General features: G+C 42.3%; 1 protein-coding gene across 1 annotated transcript in view; it reads left to right on the top strand.

Moving 5' to 3' along the window:
• Nucleotides 1-21,597, top strand: part of MGAM (maltase-glucoamylase) — a 92,269-nt gene that overhangs the window by 53,229 nt on the left and 17,443 nt on the right. The window contains exons 25-40 of the mRNA XM_058724037.1: nucleotides 2,400-2,552; nucleotides 2,891-3,091; nucleotides 5,080-5,234; nucleotides 6,215-6,383; nucleotides 6,638-6,734; nucleotides 8,337-8,449; nucleotides 9,474-9,599; nucleotides 10,543-10,671; nucleotides 10,932-11,042; nucleotides 11,363-11,425; nucleotides 16,825-16,959; nucleotides 17,735-17,822; nucleotides 18,895-19,033; nucleotides 19,870-20,003; nucleotides 20,136-20,170; nucleotides 20,264-20,380. Coding sequence (XP_058580020.1) covers nucleotides 2,400-2,552; nucleotides 2,891-3,091; nucleotides 5,080-5,234; nucleotides 6,215-6,383; nucleotides 6,638-6,734; nucleotides 8,337-8,449; nucleotides 9,474-9,599; nucleotides 10,543-10,671; nucleotides 10,932-11,042; nucleotides 11,363-11,425; nucleotides 16,825-16,959; nucleotides 17,735-17,822; nucleotides 18,895-19,033; nucleotides 19,870-20,003; nucleotides 20,136-20,170; nucleotides 20,264-20,380 — 1,965 coding nt within the window. The remainder of the gene's footprint in view (nucleotides 1-2,399; nucleotides 2,553-2,890; nucleotides 3,092-5,079; nucleotides 5,235-6,214; nucleotides 6,384-6,637; nucleotides 6,735-8,336; nucleotides 8,450-9,473; nucleotides 9,600-10,542; nucleotides 10,672-10,931; nucleotides 11,043-11,362; nucleotides 11,426-16,824; nucleotides 16,960-17,734; nucleotides 17,823-18,894; nucleotides 19,034-19,869; nucleotides 20,004-20,135; nucleotides 20,171-20,263; nucleotides 20,381-21,597) is intronic.

The following is a 21,597-nucleotide window of genomic DNA, read 5'->3' as shown; positions in this document are numbered from 1 at the left end:
GATGCTTTTGAGCAGATTGTAAGCAGTTCCTCTGGTATCCCATGCTATGAGGAATCCTTCCCCATCCTCCTTCACTCCAGGCCCTGTAGGTGATCTGGGACTGGGGGCTGCTGGGTCAGCATGTTTGTGGGAGATCTTCCAAATTTGGAGTAAATGCGTAAATCTGGTATTCTCCTTTAATGTTGTATCGATGATGTTGGCCATTTTGCCTTACAACATATATTGAGGATGCCTACATTATGAAGTTAGAAATAAAGTACAGTTGACCCTTGAACATCATGGGGAGACACTGACCCTCCCACACTGTCAAAAATCTGTGAATAACATTTGACTCCCCAAATCCTTACTAATAGCCTACTATTGACCAGAAGTCTTACAGATAATATATGTTATCAATTAACACATATTCTGTGTGTCATATGAATGATAAACTGTATTTTTACAATACAGCAAGCTAGAGAAAAAATGTTATTAAGAGAATCATTCAGAAGAGAAAATACATTTACAGTTCTGTACTGTATTTATTGAAAAAAGTGCACATGTAAGTGGACACGTGCAGTTCAAACCCATATTGTTCAAAGGACAACTGTATCATATGGTTAGTTATGTGGACGGCACCGGGCAAACCATTTGAAGAGTGCATATATGAAAACAAACTCAGTAAATATTTGTTAAATAAGTTAATTAATGCAAGAGCAAAGCAATTCTTATTGCTTGAATTTTGGGTGGTGGGGAGACACAATTTGTACACATGAAACTACTGGGCAGGGGACAGGCAGTCCAAAGCAACACAAAGGAAATGTTCAGTTGCAGTATACCTAATTTCAGTGTCAAAGCCTAATGGACTAGCTGAGCAAAGCCATTGGGGAAGTCAGGGTTTGAGCTGAACTTTGAACGATGATGTATCAGGTAGAGATTCGTTCATCTACAAGTGATAGGCAACTGAGCTAAATGGGACTTTAAACAAATTGGAATTTTCTTCCTCACACAATAACAAGTCTAGAAAGTGGTCAGCTGCTGGCGTTGGTTCATTGGCTCAAGGCTGTCAGGGTTGATTGGCCAGTAGCAGAATAAAAGAAGAGGCAGGAAAGAAAAGGTGGAGGGAAGGAGCAGGCCCTTAAATCTGGAAGGAAACTCTGGGCCAGCAACTCCCAGTGGACTTGGACTTACCTATGAATGGCCACAGCTATGTTACATGGATTAAAAGGAACTTAATTAGGAGCTTAAGTTCCTTAATCAGGAACTTTAATATTCCAAACTGAAATAGTGAGTAAGAAAGGAACTCTTATATAAAGGAAGCGATTAGCCATGCATTCCACAAAAGGGCACCATTTTCCTAGAAAGAGTATTTGCCTAGATAACGTATTCAAAGTTGAGATGTCAGAATAAGCCAATCTAAGGATTGAGAATAGCCTTACATTATTTAGTCTGTGAGTATTGTATGACTAGAATAGGGAAGAGATCAGCTTGGACAAATAGTGTGTGGTTAGATTTGGGAGGGTCTTAGGCATCAAAGTGAGAAGGATCTGATTCTCAAAGTGTGTCATATGGATCCTTGAAACAAGGCTCTGGAGAATGGGATTTGTAGAACAGGGAAGTTTAAGGTGAATTTAGTCTGAGAAGAGCCTGGAAGAAGGGTGATTATCCTTAAAATGTGATTTTATAGCTCTGGACAAATGAGAGCCTTCACTATGGAAATTGCTAATTAAAGAAGAGATAAAAATATGTAGAAAAGTTAAATATTTGAATTAGTGGGACTCAAAGAAGCAGGTTTTAGGCTTTGAGGATTTGCTCTTGGAGAAATGAAAAGATTGGGATGTTAGAAACAGAAGGAACTGTAATGATGTTGCCAACTCCCCATTTTTGCCTTTGATGAAACTGAGGCCCACGAATTAGAATAATTTGGCTAAGTTTCCACAGCAGAATGGAGATGAGAACCCAAGCCACATGTTCTTACTCCTGTGTTCTTGCCACCACTCCAGACCAAGGTGGGACACTGGTCTGCAAAATGGAGGGCAAGAATATAAGCTCGATTTGGTATGACCCCGTGAGCTTGTGTGTGTTATGCTTCAAGGGGAAATGCTTGTAGGGAAATACTTCTTGACCAAGTAAGGATGAGGAAGGGGAGTCAGGGAAGGAAAGAAAATGGGTGATCACAGAAGATTTTATTCTCCCTAATTCTCTCCTGAACGTGATGTACAAGATTCGGATAGAGTTGGTACCTTTGCTCTCTTACCCCCCTCCCTCCATATAGCCCTGTTTATAGCAGCTCCAGTGCTGTGTTACTTGGATGTTGAGAGTCCGGTCTGGTTTCTATCTCCTCTCCTAAGAGAGGTTTCGGATCTTGCGAGGGTTTTGTCCTGAGCATTAATTTCCTTGTCACTTACCCATCCCTGCAGGTCGCCCTTATCACGGAACTTGATCTTGTCCTGGGAGAAGCATACACAGTGGAGTGGGGCCTGAAGATAAGGGATGCAGAAAAAATAGACTGTTATCCCGATGAGAGTGGTGCTTCTGCAGAAAACTGTGCTGCCCGTGGCTGTGCCTGGGAGGTAACCCTGCTGATGACGCTGACACACGCCAAAATCCACGGCACTTCATCTCCAGCTTCATGAGCGTAGCGCCAATCCCCATGTCACTACTTAAAACCCATAGAAAGGAAAGATTTCCAAAAGAACCCGAGTTTTTATCTGACTGTAAAGAATAGGTAGGGACAGGAGTAGGACCTTTCTTTTTTTAATAACTACTTTGCAAGGACACCAGGAATTTAAATGTAGGTCGCTACCGAAGAGTATCTGGCTTTGTCTCCCTGCAGATTGCCTTTTCTAGCTCCCTTATATTTGACCATTCTAGGAACACATACTGAGCTGACGTTAGCTTTCCTTTTCAGGCGCCTAGTTCTCCTGGGGTCCCATTTTGTTATTTCGTCAATGACCTGTACTCTGTCGGCGACATTCAGTACGACTCACGTGGCGCCACTGCTACCGTCTCATTAAAGTCTTCTTTATATGCCTCCGCTCTGCCCTCGGTACCCGTGACCTCCCTCCGTGTGCAAGTGACCTACCATAAGAACGACATGGTGCAGTTTAAGGTGCGTGTTCACAGTGCATCTATGTATCATGTACTGCCTGGGCGGTTGGCAGTTCCATTACTTTTGCTAGTGGAGGTTGCAGAGCACTAAAGTAAGTGTGCCCTTCTAAGCTAACCCTGCCCCAATATACTAGATCATTATCCTAGAGCACCGAGAAACCGTTGACGGAACAGTGCTCTCTGTTCTATTCTGAAGAGATCGCGGTGTCTACTGTAAGGAAAGTGGTTGGGAGAACAAGAGTGAAAAAGGAGGCTGCCAGTTAGGTCATCCACATGGGAGACCAAGTGTAGAGCAGGAATAGGAAAGGAGAAGAATGGCGGGCATCTGGGAGGACTGAAAAGGTAGGATCACAGGATCGGGTGATGCCTTCAAGTACGTGATGAGGGAGAGGGAGGCATCAAGAATGATTACTGCGTTTCCGGCATGTGTCTCTATATGGATGGTGGTGCTATTAACTGGATGGGAAAATGGGAAAGGCTTGGGCTTGGGCAAAATAAGAGATGAGTTCAGTTTGGGATGCTGAATTCACGGTGTCTATGGAATAGCCACACAAGTGTAGTGATCTTTTTTTCCTATGATTTAATCACAACTAAGGATTAGTGATAGGCTGTTCTTATGTCTTTCTCTACTAAATCGTCAGTTTCTCAAAGACAGGAATTTCTCTGTTCATCTCTGTGTTTCTAAAATCTGACATAGAGCTTGTATATAGTTAGTACTCAGATGTTTATTGAGAGAGTAAATGAAAGACATCAGGCGTTGCCCAAAACGTTCTTCACCACCTGCTATCAACCTGGACTCTGAGTCCCCTTACAACTTCTAATACAGGGAAAATGCTCTATTATCTTTCTGTCCTCACCAAAGCACTGGCCTGTGGTAGGCACCTAATGAGTTTGAAGAAAATGAACTTGCTTGCATTTCCTGCATTAACCCTTTCTTACTCTACCTCCTGATCATACCATAGCTCTCTGTCCAGGATTTGACTTTTTTTTTTTTTTAAGTTTATCTTGAGAGAGACAGAGACAGTGGGAGCAGGGGAGGCTCAGAGAGAGAGGGGGAAAGAGAGAGAATCCCAAGCAGGCTTCACGCTGCTGGCTGGAGAGCCTGACGTGGGGCTCGAACCCACAAACTGTGAGATCATGACCCGAGCCAAAACCGAGAGTCGGATGCTTAACCAATTAAACCACCCAGGGGACCCAGGATTTGTCTCTTTTTGACCCTGCTTCAATACTCTGTGCCTTTGCATTTATTTCTCTACCAGAAATGACTTTATCTCCTTGCTGTGTTTGGTTAATAATAGCTGCCAAGTTTTTAACACTCAGCCTGCATTTTCCTCGTGAAACCTTCTCAGTCTTCCAGTAACTGTGTTAGGCGTTTTCTTCTCTATAATCTCACAACACTCCTACATCGCTCCACATTAGCACATATCATCACCCGGGTATTGCGGGTACTTCTTTTACCTCCCAGGAGCATGTGAATTTCTTAAAAACAACAGTCGTGTCTTATTTGATTTAGTGTGTCTGGTGTCCAGTACAGCATCAGGCAGGAGTAGAGTAGGTATTCAGTGAATCAATCTAGACCCCATTTTTAGCAAGAACACCTATGATTATTTTAATCAAATAGTGTTTTTGATGGATTTTTTTTCAATCACAGTAGCTTTCAGATATTCACATACACCCACATGCAAAGTGATAAATAATATATTCATACATACCAAACTGATTTCTAGACTGATTTTTCCAAGATATCACCAATGTCAAAGGGAATGTGTTACTGTGATAGGAGCCTTAAAAATGAGATATGACAGACTCAGATCAGAATGTGAAGTCTATTGTTCTTTGATATTGTAACTAAATCCCTGGTATCATGAGCTTCCAGAGACAAAGAAATATTAGCATTCAGACTCTGTGTCAAAGATACCACGTTTCTGCTAAGGATATGTTTTTCTAGAGTACTATATTTTCCTAATTTTTTTTCCCCACTCACCCTAGATTTATGATCCTAACAACAATCGGTATGAAGTCCCGGTGCCTCTCAACATACCCAGGGTTCCATCCAGCACCACAGAGGGTCAGCTGTATGATGTCCTCATCAAGAAGAATCCGTTTGGGATTGAAATTCGCCGGAAGAGTACGGGCTCTGTAATGTAGGTAGCTCCTAGTCGGATTTGGAATTGATGGTTACCTATACATGCACTGCCAGGTCCATTGTCCTTGGAGATACCCTGGCTCAAAGCATCACACCATCCATTTCCAGATTTATGAATATGTTATTCCTTTTGGGTCTGTTCTTATGAGAAGTCTTTACTTCCCTGGCAATAATTACTGAGGCACTTACATGTATTAGGGATTCATTCAACCAATGTTTATGGGGTGGTTAGTATCTATTATCTCTATATTAGGTGGTTATAGAAGATGAGGTCTCTCTTCTCATGCCAAAAATTCATGGTAAATAACAAAGATAATTTAAGTTAAAATATACATAAGGAAGTTTAGATAGTGACAACTGCTATGTAGGAAAAAGAACAGGGTAATCAGGAGTTATGGGGGGTTGACTGCTTTTGATACTGTGGTCAGAGGAGGGCTCTCAGAGAAGGTGACATTTGAAATAGGACTCAGATGAGAAGGATCCACCCATGTGGATCTGGGGGAAGGGGAAGAACACTTCAGACAGATGGAAAAATAGGTGCACACGGCCATGAAGCAGGAGCAAGCTCGCCATATTAAGGGAGGAGATGTCCATTGTGGCTGGAGCATATTGTGGTCGGATCGCTCCAGATGTTATGTAGCAAGTGGACCGTAGAAGAGAAGGAATAGGACCCCGGGCTGGTGTGGAGTGGTAGCAACGGAGGTGGTGACATGTGATGGGATGTGGCATCCTGGGGACAGAACTGAAGGAAGGCAGTGGGAGAGGAAAATAGGAGAATGAAGGCTGGCTCCAGGGCTGGTAGCAAGTGCATCTAGGATCATTTTAATGAAATAGACTTTGCGTTTGTGTGGAAGATTAACAGGGCTCTTGGGGGGAGAGGGGACCAAGAGTTCTGTTGTCCTGGCAAACAGGGTGTTGACTGTTTGAAGCCAATAGGATAACCCATTTCTTTTCCAAATACACCCTTTTGTGTTGCAGTTGGGACTCTCAGCTCCTTGGCTTTACCTTCAATGACATGTTCATCCGCATCTCCACTCGCCTTCCCTCCCAATACGTCTATGGCTTTGGGGAAACTGAGCACACAGCCTTTCGGAGAGACTTGAACTGGCACACGTGGGGGATGTTCTCCCGAGACCAACCCCCAGGGGTAAGGAGAGAGCACTGGGGGATCTGTGTCTGCCTCTCTCTGCTCATACTGTGTGCACTTCATGCCCATCTTCCCTGGCTAACCTTAGATGGTCACATTCTGCATTTGGACAGAGGGCCAATTTGTTGTCAGGCTCCTTTGTTCTTATGTATTTAGTTCACTGCATGGACCTTATCAGTCATTTTTTGTTGAGTTTCTTTCTCAGCCATGATGTCTTTTAACCTCTTACCGCTTCTCCCCCACAACTCTCCCAGTACAAGAAGAATTCCTATGGCGTCCACCCCTACTACGTGGCACTGGAGCAGGATGGCAGTGCCCATGGAGTGCTCTTGCTAAACAGCAACGCCATGGGTAAGATGACACCAATATCTCCTCTTACTTCTGTGAACCAGTCATTCTTCTTTTTTTTTTTTTAATTTTATCTAAATCCAAGTTAGTTAACATATAGTATTGGTTTCAGGAGTAGAATTTAGTGATTCATCACTTACGTATAATACCCAGTGCTCATCCCAACAGGTGCCCTCCTTAATGGCCATCACCCATTTAGCCCACCCCTTCACCTAACACCCCTCCAGCAACCCTTAGTTTGTTCTCTGTATTTAAGAGTCTCTCATGGTTTGCCTCCCTCTCTGTTGTTATCTTATTTTTCCTTCCTTTTCCCTATAGTCATCTGTTTTGTTTCTTAAATTCCACATATGAGTGAAATCATGTGGTATTTGTCTTTCTCTGATTGACTTTTTTCACTTAGTATAATATATTCTAGTTCCATCCACATCATTGCAAATGGCAAGTTTTCATTCTTTTTGATAGCTGAGTAATATTTCATTGTGTATAAATACCACATCTTCTTTATACATTCTTCAGTTGATGGACATTTGGGTCCTTTCCATAATTTGGGTATTGTTGATAGTGAACCAGTCATTCTTGAGTAATGTTAGAATGTGTTTGACTGAGGGGTGCCTGGCTGGCTTAGTTGGTTAAGCATCTGACTTTGGCTCATGTCATGATCTCACAGTTAATGGGCTGAAGCCCCACATTGGGTTCTGTGCTGACAGTTCAGAGCCTAGAGCCTGGTTCAGATTCTGTGTCTCCCGCTCTCTCTCTGCCCCTCCCCTGCTCTCTCTGTCTCTTTCAAAAATAAATAAACATTAAAAACAAAAAAAACAGAATGTGTTTGACCTAGCTGCTCCCTAAAGTCAAAATTATTATCCTGGGGACAGTGTTTTTGTTTTTATTTTCTATCTAGGCTTTCTGTTTGTTTCAGTTCAGTAACATGTGGTAACAAGAGTTAACTCTTATTTGGAAAAAATGTAAGAAGGAATAGCAAGACCAAGGAAGTCCCAAAAATCCTGTAGGTCAGCCAGTGGGAACCATCTTTTTATTTTGAATTAGTGGTGAAGCTCTGGGTAAGAGTGCTCACCCTGGGGGTATGGGAGTGTGAAGAAAATTTGTATGGTCTCTTGGAAAGAGGGTGGGAAATCAGGAGGTGGAGGGGAAAGTATGCATGTCAAAACTGGTGGAATCAGAGTAAGGTCTGTTCCTGACTTCAGAGTTTTATATGAATGTCAACTCCTGGTTTCGACAATGTACAATGGTTACATAAGATGTTGTCTTTGGGGGAAATTGGGTGAACTGTACAAAGGACTCTAGTACTATTTTTGCAAATTCTCGTAAGTCTTAAACTATTCTAAAGTAAGAGTAGTAATTTGAAAAGAGCAGAATGACAAAACATATTATAAAATAATAATAAACCCAATGGCAAAAAAAAATCCAGGGGTAGCACCCTGTAGACTTTCACTTCTTTCAAGTGCCTAGTATGTAGGCATAGTAAAAATACTTTTTCTTCATATTCTATAATAAAGAGGCATTGGGAGAAGGAAAAGGTAAGAATTTCAGGGGTAATTCCTCCCCTTGGAAGCTTCCAGCTTGATTGATATTTTCCTATATCTTCAGATGTGACATTCCAGCCCCTGCCCGCCTTGACGTACCGCACCATAGGGGGAATTCTGGACTTTTATGTGTTCTTGGGGCCAACTCCCGAGCTTGTCACTCAGCAGTATACTGAGGTAGGAGGGAATTAAATTGATAATCAAGTATTCACGTAGTATCTTCTGAGTTCCCAAACCTACCTTTATTAGTATAGCTCTCAGATAATAACTGGAATTGTTGGTCTTTCTGGAAGATAGATATAGACTATAAAATGAGGAGACAAAAGACATCCCAAGAACTATTCAATTTGCAGCCTCTCAAAGCATTGAAGAGTAGCAGAAGTACTAGTGGTGCTACTGGTGGGGGTGGGGGTGGGGGTGGGGGTGGGGTGGCGGTAACAGTGATGGCGGTGGGGGTGGGGGTGGCGGTAACAGTGATGGCGGGGGTGGTGGTGGGGGGGTGGTAACAGTGATGGCGGTGGGGGGGGTGGGGGTTGCAGTAACAGTGATGGCGGGGGTGGTGGTGGTAATGGTACGTTAACGGTGATGTGTTGGAGGTGGTGGTGGTAGTGATGGAGGTGGTGGACGTGGTGGTACAGTAATGGTGATGGTGATGTGGTAACAGTGATGGTGCTTGTAGTAACGGTGGTCATAGGGGCCACGACAGTTACTTTGGCAGCAGCAACGAGCATGCACATAACGTACTGCGTGTCATGGATCATTTTACATATATTAACTCATCCAGTCCTCACGGGAGCACCATGAAGCAAATACCAGTATTATCCCCAATTTACGGGTGCAGGAAGTGATGAACAAGAGGTTTTTACCTTCTGCATAGGGCCACCTAGCCAGCAGGGATTGGAGCCTGGATGGTAAGCCAGGCATTTTGCTTCTAGATGCTGAGTTTTTAACCAGTAAGCTACAATGCCTCTAGGATTCAGAGTAAAATCAGATTTTCCAAACCTCTTAGGGAAGAAGGGAAGATCCAGCAGAAAGCTTTCTCCAAGGTGTCCCTGTGGCTTTTCATCCTCTTGGTTTCTCTCCGTATTTGAATTTGCTGCTTATCTAGCTTGGGACACTGGAAAGATGTTCTTATTAATTTGTTGACAATGTCAATCCAGATTCTCCTTTTGAAGGATGAAGTTTTCTGTCTATTTTCCAGTTGATCGGTCGGCCAGTGATGGTTCCTTACTGGGCCTTGGGATTTCAGCTGTGTCGCTATGGATACCAGAATGACTCTGAGATTGCCAGCTTGTATGATGAGATGGTGGCTGCCCAGATTCCTTATGTACGTTCTCCATATGTGTTGTACTGGCTCTGGGATCTTATGGCTAACACTAGCTGTCTCTGTATGGGGATTTGCTTGACTTGGGGGACAGGGGTTCTATAACTACACAATTTTAAAACATTTAGCCAAAAACATCATTGGTATCATAAAAATGAAAAGTTACTCAAACAGCAGTTTTGCTTAAAACAATAAAATGGCCCAAATTCAGCCATACCACCACATGTGTAGATATAACCTCAGTTCCATCACTCTGCTGGTACAGCACAGTCTTCCCTCAGCTTTGAGCTAAACTTGTAGATAGGGATCTGGTTTCCTGATGAAATACATATGGAAACAAATTCTGTCCTTCACTCGAGGGCAAGAGGGGTCCAATAGTCAGAGAAATTGATCCCATGAACTTCTTACATTTTTAATTTTCTTCTATTTTCTTGTTTACAATTGTTGCTATTAATGATAAGTATAGCATGCAATATTTCATTTTTAAGAAAGCTGTGTCTGGTAACCCCCAGGATTGGATATTCTAAAGCAATTACAGGGGATTTTTTTTAAAAGGTAGATTTGCCATCCATCCAGTTGTATTAGTACTGGGTAGGTTACATTATATTATTTTCTCTGAAAGTGAACCACTGATCCCAGGGCCAGCCTCCTGGGGCAGGTAACCACAATCATTCATACCAACCATTCACAAGGCACTTTCTCATCTTCCCTTTTCATTGATCCTCATAGTAGCCTTGACAGATATGCATTATCGTCTTTTTTTTTTTCTATTTTACAACTGAAAATTTGAAAATTTCCCAGAATGTAATAATACCTGATACCTGGGATTAGAAAAAGTAAAAAAAAAAACATCTGAAATCCACCATCAGTTAGTAGAGGCGTGTTCTCACCTGGAACCTGGCCTTTATAACGGGGAGCCTCTCACTTTCCTTGTGTGCTCCCCCAGGACGTTCAGTACTCAGACATCGACTACATGGAGCGGCAGCTGGACTTCACCCTCAGCCCCAAGTTTGCAGGATTTCCAGCTCTGATCACTCGCATGAAGGCCAACGGGATGCGGGTCATCCTTATTCTGGTTGGTCCCTCTGTGAATGGGTGAAGTTCGTTGAGGACAGCGAATGGGCTTAGTGAGGGGGGAAGCTTCATATTGTGTTTCCCTCCATGTTATGAGCAGAGAAGTTGAGGTTCAGTGAGAAAGTGTATTTCCCAGAATGCACAGAAGCCCTACAGTTCAGGAGGAAGCTTGTGCCCTTCTGTTTGAAGAGTTCTCCTTTTTTCTGTCCTAAGATGTTCTCTGGCTTTGGTCTTCTCACCTGATCTGAGCTTCTATTTCAGGACCCAGCCATTTCTGGGAACGAGACACAGCCCTATCCTGCGTTCACCCGGGGTGTGGAGGATGATGTCTTCATCAAAGCTCCAAATCGTGGCGGCATTGTCTGGGGAAAGGTATGACCAGAGTGGTGATCCGCTAATCCCCATCCTGGGGTTGGGTAACTGTTGGTGTGTTTGTGCATGTTGTTTTTGGGCCTTTTCCGTTTGGGTCCTGAGATCAGAAGGTCTCATTTTCTCAGTCAATATTTGTCAACACGGTTGACATTTTTAGAGAATGTACATGTATATGTGCATTATGGGATCTACTTTTCTCTAGAACAAAATCAAAGTATTACCATCCCTATGGTATGGACCTATGGTATATAATTTCTCAGGAAATACTATATAAGATAAATTATTTAGTGCATTGCTTTTGAACAGTTTTCTCTCCACAGGTGTGGCCTGATTTCCCTAATGTCATTGTAAACGGGTCTCTAGACTGGGAGAGTCAAGTGGAGGTAAAGGGCCCTTTGTGGATGTGGGTGAAGTCATGACTGCCAGGAGGGTGCAGCTGTACCCGGGATAGCAGACATCCCCATGCCATGGGTGGGGGTGTGGCCAGGAATACACTGAGGGATTTTGTCCTATGTGCCCATCTGTGTGCCAGTCACTTTACATGTAATATTTTACTCCCCGTTGGGATGTAGGTATTATCATCTTCAGCATAACTAGGATTCAATGAGCTTAAATTACTGGTCCATTGTTTTAGGTGACTGAGTGATGACTTCAAATCCAAGGCTGTCAGATTCCAAAAACCCATGAAATTTCCACCTCCAAGAAATACTGTTTGCCTAGAAATAGTATATTTGTTGTTGTTCTTGTTTTTGAGTATCCCTTTTAAACATAGTCTCCAAACCCTGTCTTTAGCAATGGGATCTTTTTCTCTGTAAATTTGTTTTCCGTGGACAAGCTTCTCCATCTTCGCTCTTATACATCCCTTATCCTTCTTTGGGTTTCTCAATTGTGCTCTTACCTTCCAGTTCCCAGCCTTGCGTTAAAACTTGCTCTCTCCAGGGTACAAGTGCTTACTTGTAATCGCTCTTAGATAGGGATTCAAGGCAGAGGACCTAGCTTCCTCTTCTCTCTGTTGCTTCTCAGAGGAAGCCACTTGAAGTTTATTGGTCCAGGCAGACCACATGGACACAGGAATCTGCCAGGCCAGAGAAGGTCAGGGTCTCCTTGGCAGACAGACATTCATTCATTCATTTGTTTATTAATTAATTCATTAATTCATTCATTCTTTTTTTTTTTTTTTTTAGTATTTTTCCCCTAGCACAACTGAAGTATAACTGACAAAATTGTATATTTATTTAAAGTGTACAGTGTGGTGATTTAATACATATATATCATGAAATGATTATCACAGTCTGGTTAATTAACATGTCCATCACCTCACATATTTATCATTTATCTATGTGGGGTGAGAATACTTAAGATCTACAGTCACAGCAATCTTTAAGTGTACAATACAGTGTTTTTAACTATAGTCACCAGGCTATACATTAGATCCCCAGAACTTATTCATCTTAACAATGAAAGTTTATACCCTTTGACCAGTATCTGCTCATTTCCCCCACCCATTCCCCCCGGTAACCACCATGCTACTGTCTATCTCTATGAATTCAACTTTTTTTTTTTTTTAGATTCCACATATAAGTGAGATCATATAGTATTTGTTTCTCTCTGTGTAACTTTTTCATTTAGCATAATATCCTCTAAGTTCATGTATGCTGTTGCAAATGGCAGGATTTCCTTCTTTCTCATGGCTAAATAATATTTCATCATATATATATATATATATATATATATATATATATATATATATATGAATGCATACATATGCACACCACATATTCTTTATAAATTCATCAATTGATGGATGCTTAGGTTATTTCCACATCTTGGCTATTGTGAATAATGCTGCAATGAACATGACAGTACATATATATCTCTTTAAGATACTGATTTCATTTTATTCAGGATACATATCCAGAAGTGGGATTGCTAGATCACATGGTAATTCTATTTTTTAAGTTCTTGAGGAACTTCCATATTATTTTCTATAATGGCCATGCAAATTTATATTCCCACCAACAGTATGCAAGGGTTCCCTTTTTTCCATGTCCTTGCCAACAGTTGTTATCTCTTGTCTTTTTGGTAAGAGCTATCTTAACAGGCATAAGATGATATCTCATTGTGGTTTTGATTTGCATTTCCCTGATGATTACTGATGTTGTGTACCTTTCCGTGTACCTGTTGGCCATTTGTATGATTTCTTTAGAAATATACCTATTCAGGTCTTCTATCTAATTTTTAATCTGTGTATTTGTTTTTTTAATTTTTTAAGCGTTTTTATTCATTTTTGAGAGAGCAAGAGATGGAGCATGAGGAGGGGAAGGGCAGAGAGAGAAGGAGACACAGAATCTGAAGCAGGCTCCAGGCCCTGAGTTGTCAGCACAGAGCCCAATGCGAGGCTCAAACTCATGAACCAACCACGAGATTGTGACCTGAGCCAAAGTCAGATGCTCAACTGACTGAGCCACCCAGGTGCCCCATAATCTGTTTATTTGTTTTGCTTTATGTTTTGCTATTGAGTTGTGTAAATTCCTTATATATTTTGGAAGTTAATTTCTTATCAGATATATGGTTTGCAAATATTTTCTCTTATTCCCTGGGTTGCCTTTTCCTTTTGTTGACTGTTTCCTCTGCTGTGCAGAAGTTTTTCAGTTCTATATAGTCCCACCTGTTTTTTATTTTTGTTTTTGTTGCTGATGCATGTGGTGTCAGACCCCATCTCCCCACATCATTGCCGAGACCAACGTCAAGGAGCTTTCCCCTGTTTTCTTCTGGAAGTTTTATGGTTTCAGGTCTTATATTTAAGTCTTTAAAAAAACTTTTTTAATGTTTTATTTATTTTTGAGAGAGAGAGAGAGAGAGAGAGAGCAAGCAGGGGAGAGGCAGAGAGAGAGGGAGACACAGAATCTGAAGCAGGCTCAGCACAGAGCCTGACACAGGGCTCTAATTCATAAACTGCGAGATCATGACCTGAGCCAAAGTCGGACACTTAACAGACTGAGCCACTCAGGCGCCCCTATGTAAGTCTTTAAAACAGGTTGAAAATTTTTTGTGAGTAGTGTAAGATAAAGGTTTTGTTTCATTCATTTGCATGTGGACATCCAGTTTTCCTAACACTGTTTATTGAAGAGACTATTTTTTCCCATTGTGTGTTCTTAGCATGCTTGTCAAAGATTAACGGATGGTATATGTATAGACTTCTTTCTGGGCTTTCTATTCTGTGTCATTGGTCTATGTATCTGTTTTTATACCAGTACCATGACTTTTAAATCACTATACTAGGAAAGGGCCCACTTCAGCAATGAAGAGGTTGCCTATCACCATACAAGCTCCACATTTCATCAGCCATCACAAGCATTTGGAAATCTGTGGGGCAGTTTGGATTATTACAAGGGGAACACCAAATTGCATTTATTTAGTGGGACGTGACTAGGGATGCTCGTAGCTCTGATGGCGGGGGATGTTCCACCAAGAAGTCTCCTGCCCCAAATGCCAGTTGTGTCTCTCATAAGAAGCACTCCATTAGGGGGCCATGATATGTATTTGATAGCACATAAGAGATTCTCGGTAGATAGAATAATTATGAGTATTTATATTAATGAAACCCATTCCATGAGGCCAATGGGGGCGAAGCTCCTGATATCCAGGTCAGGCTCTGCTGAGGGTAGTATAAAACAAACAAACATGCAAATAGCAGGAAGCCTGTGGAAAGCAGATTTCTGAATCTGACGCTTAGATTTAGTTCAGTAAGGCTAGGATTAGGCCTTAGAATTGCATTTTGGTAGCAGACACACAGTGGGCTCGAAAAGTGATCCTATGGCCAGGCGTGCAGGTGAGTGCATCCCGAGTTGAGACCAAGGAAGGTGAGGGTGGAAGTAAGAAGGAGGGAGACAGAGCCACAGCTTTGGGGAATGGCAAAACATTTATTTCATGGGTCAGAATCATCAGAGCACCTTTTAGTGAAGTTAATGGATTTGAGTTGGTCAAATTTCTCCCTTGGATCCCATATGGGATTCAGTTATGACTCTGGCATGGTGGGTATTGACTCTGTTTACCCTAGTCCTCTATCCCCCACCCCTACTCCATGTTTCTAACCCTGCCTGAGCTGGACCTCTGTTTCTGGTGAAAAGTTCTCTTCTTCTGGTTCCACATTTCTACCTCTATTTTCTAACAAGAAGGCATCTCTGGGATGCCTCCCTTTCAAAGCATTCTCAGTGATGTGGTTCACTACCTCTTACTACTTTGTGAGCTGGACCCCTGCATTCTGTTCCATTTCTGTTATCTGCTTTGTGTTCCTTTTTTGCCTTTTATCTAGAGATATGGGCTCCTACTTGCCTTTTGTCTGTTGTATGCAAGAACTGGAGGTTTCCTAAACTAAGTCCTCTTTCTGTGGTCCCCCCTCAGGACCTACCCCCTCTGCCACCAGCATTACTTAGCTCTTTAACTCTTAAAATGCACTGAGAAGCACAGAGGAACCTATTTACTGGGACATACAAAAGACCATACACTTACATCACAAGCAACATGGGCTGTATAGAAATTTATGAATATTTGCTGCTGCTCAGTGGTGTGAATTCACAATTATGCACCAAGCATTTATTTTATGTCAGGTTCTAAGCTAAGCACTGTGGAGGGTGCAAAGACCAGCCAGATGAGTATAAAAATAAAATGAGTTTTGAGATGCTCTCAAAAACCTTACAATATAGTTAAGCTTTCGATCCACTCTCCAGATTAAAATAAAGACAGATTTTAGGGGCGCCTGGGTGGCTCAGTTCGTTAAGCATCTGACTTCACCTTAGGTCGTGATCTCAGAGTTTGTGGGTTGAGCCCCACATTGGGCTCTGTGCTGACAGCTCGGAGCCTTCTTTGGATTCTGTGTCTCCCTCTCTCTGTCCCCCTCCCCTGCTCGCACTCTGTCTCTGTCTCTGTCTCTCTGTCTCTCTCTTTCCCTCTCAGAAATAAATAAAAAAAGACATAAAAATAATTTCAAAAAAAGACAAAAAGGAAGCTTTTATTATTTGAGGAAGACAAAGAGAAGGGTGTTAAACTTCCCCTTTAGCTCCTCCTAAATTACTTGACACTGTATTTCTCAAGTGATTCTGCAACTGTAGTAAACAGTTGCCCACTAGTTAGAGATCTTTTCCCTCATCTCCTTTTTCCAGTGAGAATGAGACAGGAGAGCACCTGGATGTTTCTTTCCAGCCTGTTGACTGTTTCAAGCTGTAGTCTCTCCCTGGCTCCTGTTTTGTCTGTCTATCTATCTATCTATCTATCTATCTATCCATCCATCTATCTATCTATTTAAATTCAGGTTAGTTATCATATATGTAGTATTGGTTTCAGGAGTAGAATTTAGTGATTCCTTACTTACATATAACACCCAGTGCTCATCCAACAAGTGCCCTTCTTAATACCCATCACCCGTTTAGTCCATCCCCCCAACCACCTCCCCTCCAGCAACCCTCAGCTTACTCTCCGTGTTTCCTGCGAAAAGTGATCCTATGGCCAGGCGTGCTTAGGCAATGGCAGGACAGAAGTTGAAAGTTAACCATCTAACATGTGAGACAGTGACTGCTACCATTCATGTTGATACAAAGAGGAAGACAGTCCATGGATGCTTTCCAAATGCTAAGAAGTTGTCTAACTTATGGTAATGTCTCTTCTGTGCACTCATTATATTTCAAATAAGCTGAGAAGGTTATCAGGAAGTGCTCTCAGGAAGTGCCTTTAGGCTATCTAATATCATTTTGGTGGACAAACCCACTATGTTTAATGTCTACAGCAATACCGAGCTTACGTGGCCTTCCCAGACTTTTTCCGTAATTCAACTGCCACATGGTGGAAGAGGGAGATGCGAGAACTATATACCAATCCACGGGATCCAGAGAAGAGCTTGAAGTTTGATGGCATGTGGATTGTAAGTGTGTGGGTTTATGTCTGTGCCCATGTGGACAGGTGAGTTTCTGTCTTTGTGTGTCTGATCTTATGTGATCATGACCTTTAATTAAGAGGGATAATAATCATCCAAGAAAGACCTTGGACATATCTGATTGCAGCTCCTCCAGTAAAACACCAAGGTGATTACTAAGGAATTTCTTGGAATTGAGCCTTGCCTCACACCCTGAGGGAGGATTTGTTTTTTTTTTTTTTTAATTTTCTAGCCAGTTATTCTGGAGAGCTTAATTGATCATTCTAGTCAATTCTCAGCTGGATTTGATGAGTCTCCCTGGGCTGGTATCTCCAGGATTGCTGGAAGGTTAATGATTTGTTCACTGCTTCCTTGTGTCTGAGTTGACAGGAGGTGATGATTTTATTTTTTTTACTTTTTTTATTTTTTTATTTTTTTTCCAATATATGAAATTTATTGTCAAATTGGTTTCCATACAACACCCAGTGCTCATCCCAAAAGGTGCCCTCCTCAATACCCATCCCCCACCCTCCCCTCCCTCCCACCCCCCATCAACCCTCAGTTTGTTCTCAGTTTTTAACAGTCTCTTATGCTTTGGCTCTCTCCCACTGTAACCTCTTTTTTTTTTTTTCCTTCCCCTCCCCCATGGATTTCTGTTAAGTTTCTCAGGATCCACATAAGAGTGAAACCATATGGTATCTGTCTTTCTCTGTATGGCTTATTTCACTTAGCAGGGATGTGATGATTTTAAAAAGTAAGATGTATCTGTGTTTGACATTTCTAGGATATGAATGAGCCAGCGAGTTTTGTGAATGGAGCAGTGCCCCCAGGCTGCAAGGACGCCACTCTGAACCACCCTCCCTATATGCCACGTAAGAGCCCTTGGCCTCCTCTGTTGGCAGAGTCTGGGCTGCAAGGAGTGACCTCTGCAAGGGCCCGGCAGCCAGGGTTTATCCTGACTGTTCAGGGCATACCTTAACTGGTGTTGTGTGTGTGTGTGTTTTTTTTTTAATATTTATTTATTTTTGAGAGAGAGAGAGAAGGAGAGACAGAGTGCAAGCAGGGGAGGGGCAGACAGAGAGGGAGACACAGAATCCAAAGCAGGCTCCAGGCTCTGAGCTGTCAACACAGAGCCCAGCACAGGTCTTGAACTCACGGACTGCGAGATTATGACCTGAGCCGAAGTCAGACACTTAACCAACTGAGCCACCCAGGCGCCCATGGTGCTGTGGTTTTTAGGGGGCCAAAGATTAGCACACATCAAGCACTTTACCCAGTTGAGTGTGTGTACAAGTTACTGACCCTATTGGCTGAATTTCTCAAATTTGTTCGAAAAAAACTTAACAGTGGTGATGTCCCCAAAGGATTCTAGAACTAAGTTTCTTAATTCTTCAGACTTGTGTGAATCCCTCCATGGGAGTTTGTTGTGCCACCAGTGGGGGGAAAGTAGCAGCTTCCCCTTATCGTGGAGTCTTTGGACTTTGGCGCTAACACTTGTGTTCATATCTTGGCTCCACAAATTAGATTCACTATGAATTGTATGACCTTCAACAGATTACTCGATGTTTCCAAATCTCAGCTGTTTGAATTGTAAAGGGAGATAGTGATATCTCTCTTTTTATAGAGTTACGATAAGAATTACCTGAAATGATTTACAAGAAAAAAGCTTAGACTACATCCTGTCACGTGGTCAGGTGTTTGGCAGCTTTGTCTTCTCCCCCTTGCCCCTGCTCGCTCCTGGAGAACTTTGCTCCTGTGAAAACACCCGTGGGCTCCATTGCAGCTCAGAACCGTGCACATTCCCCTGCCCCTGGGGAGGAAGGAGGAGAGGGACCCATGTAGGGGTCAGATTAGTCTTAAGCTCCAGTGTCCAATCCCTTAAAGGGAGGTCAGGGGTAAAGAGGATTGAGCATGACATTTATATCACTAGCTCTTTCTCCTCAGATTTGGAGTCCAGGGACCTGGGCCTTAGCAGCAAGACCCTGTGCATGGAGAGTCAGCAGATCCTGCCAGACGGCTCACGGGTGCGACACTATGACGTGCACAGCCTGTACGGATGGGCCCAGACCAGACCCACCTATGAGTGAGTGGCCCTCTCCCTTCTCTGGTCCACACGACCCGCAGGGCCAGCCAGTGGCTGATAGAGTTGCTCTGCTTTTCCTTTCATGCACCCTCTCAAGGGTTAAGATTTTAATTATGACTGGGTCACAATTCTTATTTATTAAGTGAACACGAGCATGGAGCCAGGCATTGTTAGAAGGACAGGTTTAAGCAAGACATGGTTCTGCCGGTGGGAGACTCGATAGTCCTCGTGCAGGAGGCACATATGGAGACCCAGGCAATGATCACACAGAGCAGCTGATGCTGTGATTAATTACAAGAGGTGAAGGGAACACAGAGGACTGGCTATCTCTTTCCTTTATTTCATAAGTGACTCATCTCTGTTGGGTTTGTTTGTTCGTTTCTATTTCTTGTTGGAGAGCCAACTGATGGTCTACTGAACTAGCACTATCCCATTTTGTGAGCTCAGTCAATGAATAAGAAGAATTATTCTAAAGAAGCCTTCTAAAGGAATTCGCCTTCTTCCTCCCCAAATATCAAACCTTAGTACTTAGTAAATACGTAGTTATTTGTTACTACTTGTTATTTTTAAGGTTACTTGTTATTTTTAGGCGATCCAGTAAGTTTACTATAAAGTTCTTTGTAAAACACTATGTAAAGGCACAACTTATTATTCTCTCTATCATCTAGGGTCAGTCAGTGAGGATGCCATTATGGCTCAGATTTCTGTATTTCTTCCAGTAATGCAGGAGATATTTTGTCACCATGCCTCATGCTCAGAAACCCCGGGAGGAGAAGCTCTGTGGCCTTTCCTCCCCTAATCTCCCCTATATCACCTCCTTGCTCCCCTCCATCCAGAGCTGTGCAGGAGGTGACGGGACAGAGAGGGATTGTCATCACCCGCTCCACATTCCCCTCTTCTGGCCGCTGGGCAGGTCACTGGCTGGGAGACAACACAGCTGCCTGGGACCAGCTGAAGAAGTCTATCATTGGTGTGTGGGCTTATCCCAAGGGGCTTCTGCTGGTGGGAAAGGGGGTTAGGAGTCTTGGTAAAGGATTCTTGAGTGGGGAGAAAAAGGCAGATCACGAGTACTGCCTCTGACACAGCTGTGGTCTCATTGCAGGCATGTTGGAGTTCAGCCTCTTTGGCATATCTTATGTAAGTGTCTTTGGGGTCACTTCTAATCCCCAAGCAGGTTGTAACATCTTTCAGAAATCACCAACAGGCTTGTTTTATTCTACCTTGCTTCAGACAGGAGCAGATATTTGTGGATTCTTTCAAGATGCTGAATATGAGATGTGTGCTCGCTGGATGCAACTGGGGGCCTTTTACCCCTTCTCGAGGAACCACAACACCATTGGGACCAGGGTATGATGCTAGCTCATAGCTCAAAAGTTTTATATCACTAGGAATACAGCCTCCAAATCTGAGCTACAATTAATGCATTCTGTATTCTCCGTGCCATCTTCAAAACCATTAAACCCTCATCTTTCTTGCTTGTTTTATCTGATACACTTAAGTGTTGTGAAATGACTACCACAGCAGGATTAGTTAACACCTCCATCACCTCACATAATTACCATTTCTTTTTTGTGGTGAGAACATTTAGTATTTACTCTTTTGACAACTTTCAAGTATATGATATAGTATTGTTAACTATAGTCACCATACTGTGCATTAGATTAACAGGATATATGCATCTTGTATCTGGAAGTTTGTATCCTTTGACTGACACGTCTCCATTTCTCCCATCCTCCAGCCCCTTGATAACCACTGTTCTTCTCTTGAATAGATGTGAGGTGATATTTCATTGTGGTTTTGATGTGCATTTCCCCGATGACACATGATGTTGAACAGCTTCTCATGTATCTGTTGGCCATCTGTATGTCTTTTTTGGAAACTGGAAACCAATAATAGGAGGAAAACTGGAAAACCCACAAATATGTGGAAATTAAACAACCAATGGGTCAAAGATGAAATTGAAAGAAAAATTTTAAAATATCTTGAAACAGATGAAAATGGAAACATAACATATCAAAACCTGCAGGAGGCAGTGAATGCATTTCTAAGTGAATGCATTTCACCTACATTAGAAAAGAAGAAGCCGAATCTCAAATAAACAACCTGACTTTATACCTCAAGGAACTAGCAAAAGAACGAAGTCCAGAGTTATCAAAAGATCAGAAGAGGAATAAGTGAAGCAGGGCCCAGAAAAACAACAGAAAAGATCAACCAAACTAAGAGCTGGTTCTTTGAATAGATAAACAAAATGACTTGCTAAGGAAAAAGACAAAAGCCTCAAATAAATAAAATTATAAATGAAAAAGGAGACATTAGGACTGATACTACAGAAATACAAAGGATCACAGGAGACTACAATTATAAACCAACAAATTGGACAACCTAGAAGAAATGAATAAGTTCCTATGAACATACAGCTTACCAAGACTGAATCATGAGGAAACAGAAAAGCTGAACAGATAAATAATGAATAGGAGATTGAATTAGTAATAAAAAAATCATCCCTCCCACCCCAAGGAAGCTCAGGACCATATGTTTTCCCTGGTGAATTGTATTGAAAATTT

The sequence above is a fragment of the Neofelis nebulosa genome, chromosome 4 (genome assembly GCF_028018385.1).
Source record: "Neofelis nebulosa isolate mNeoNeb1 chromosome 4, mNeoNeb1.pri, whole genome shotgun sequence".
NCBI classification, from domain to species: domain Eukaryota; kingdom Metazoa; phylum Chordata; class Mammalia; order Carnivora; family Felidae; genus Neofelis; species Neofelis nebulosa.
The sequence above is the reverse complement of the archived record's forward strand: the minus strand, read 5'-3'. Positions and strand labels throughout refer to the sequence as shown.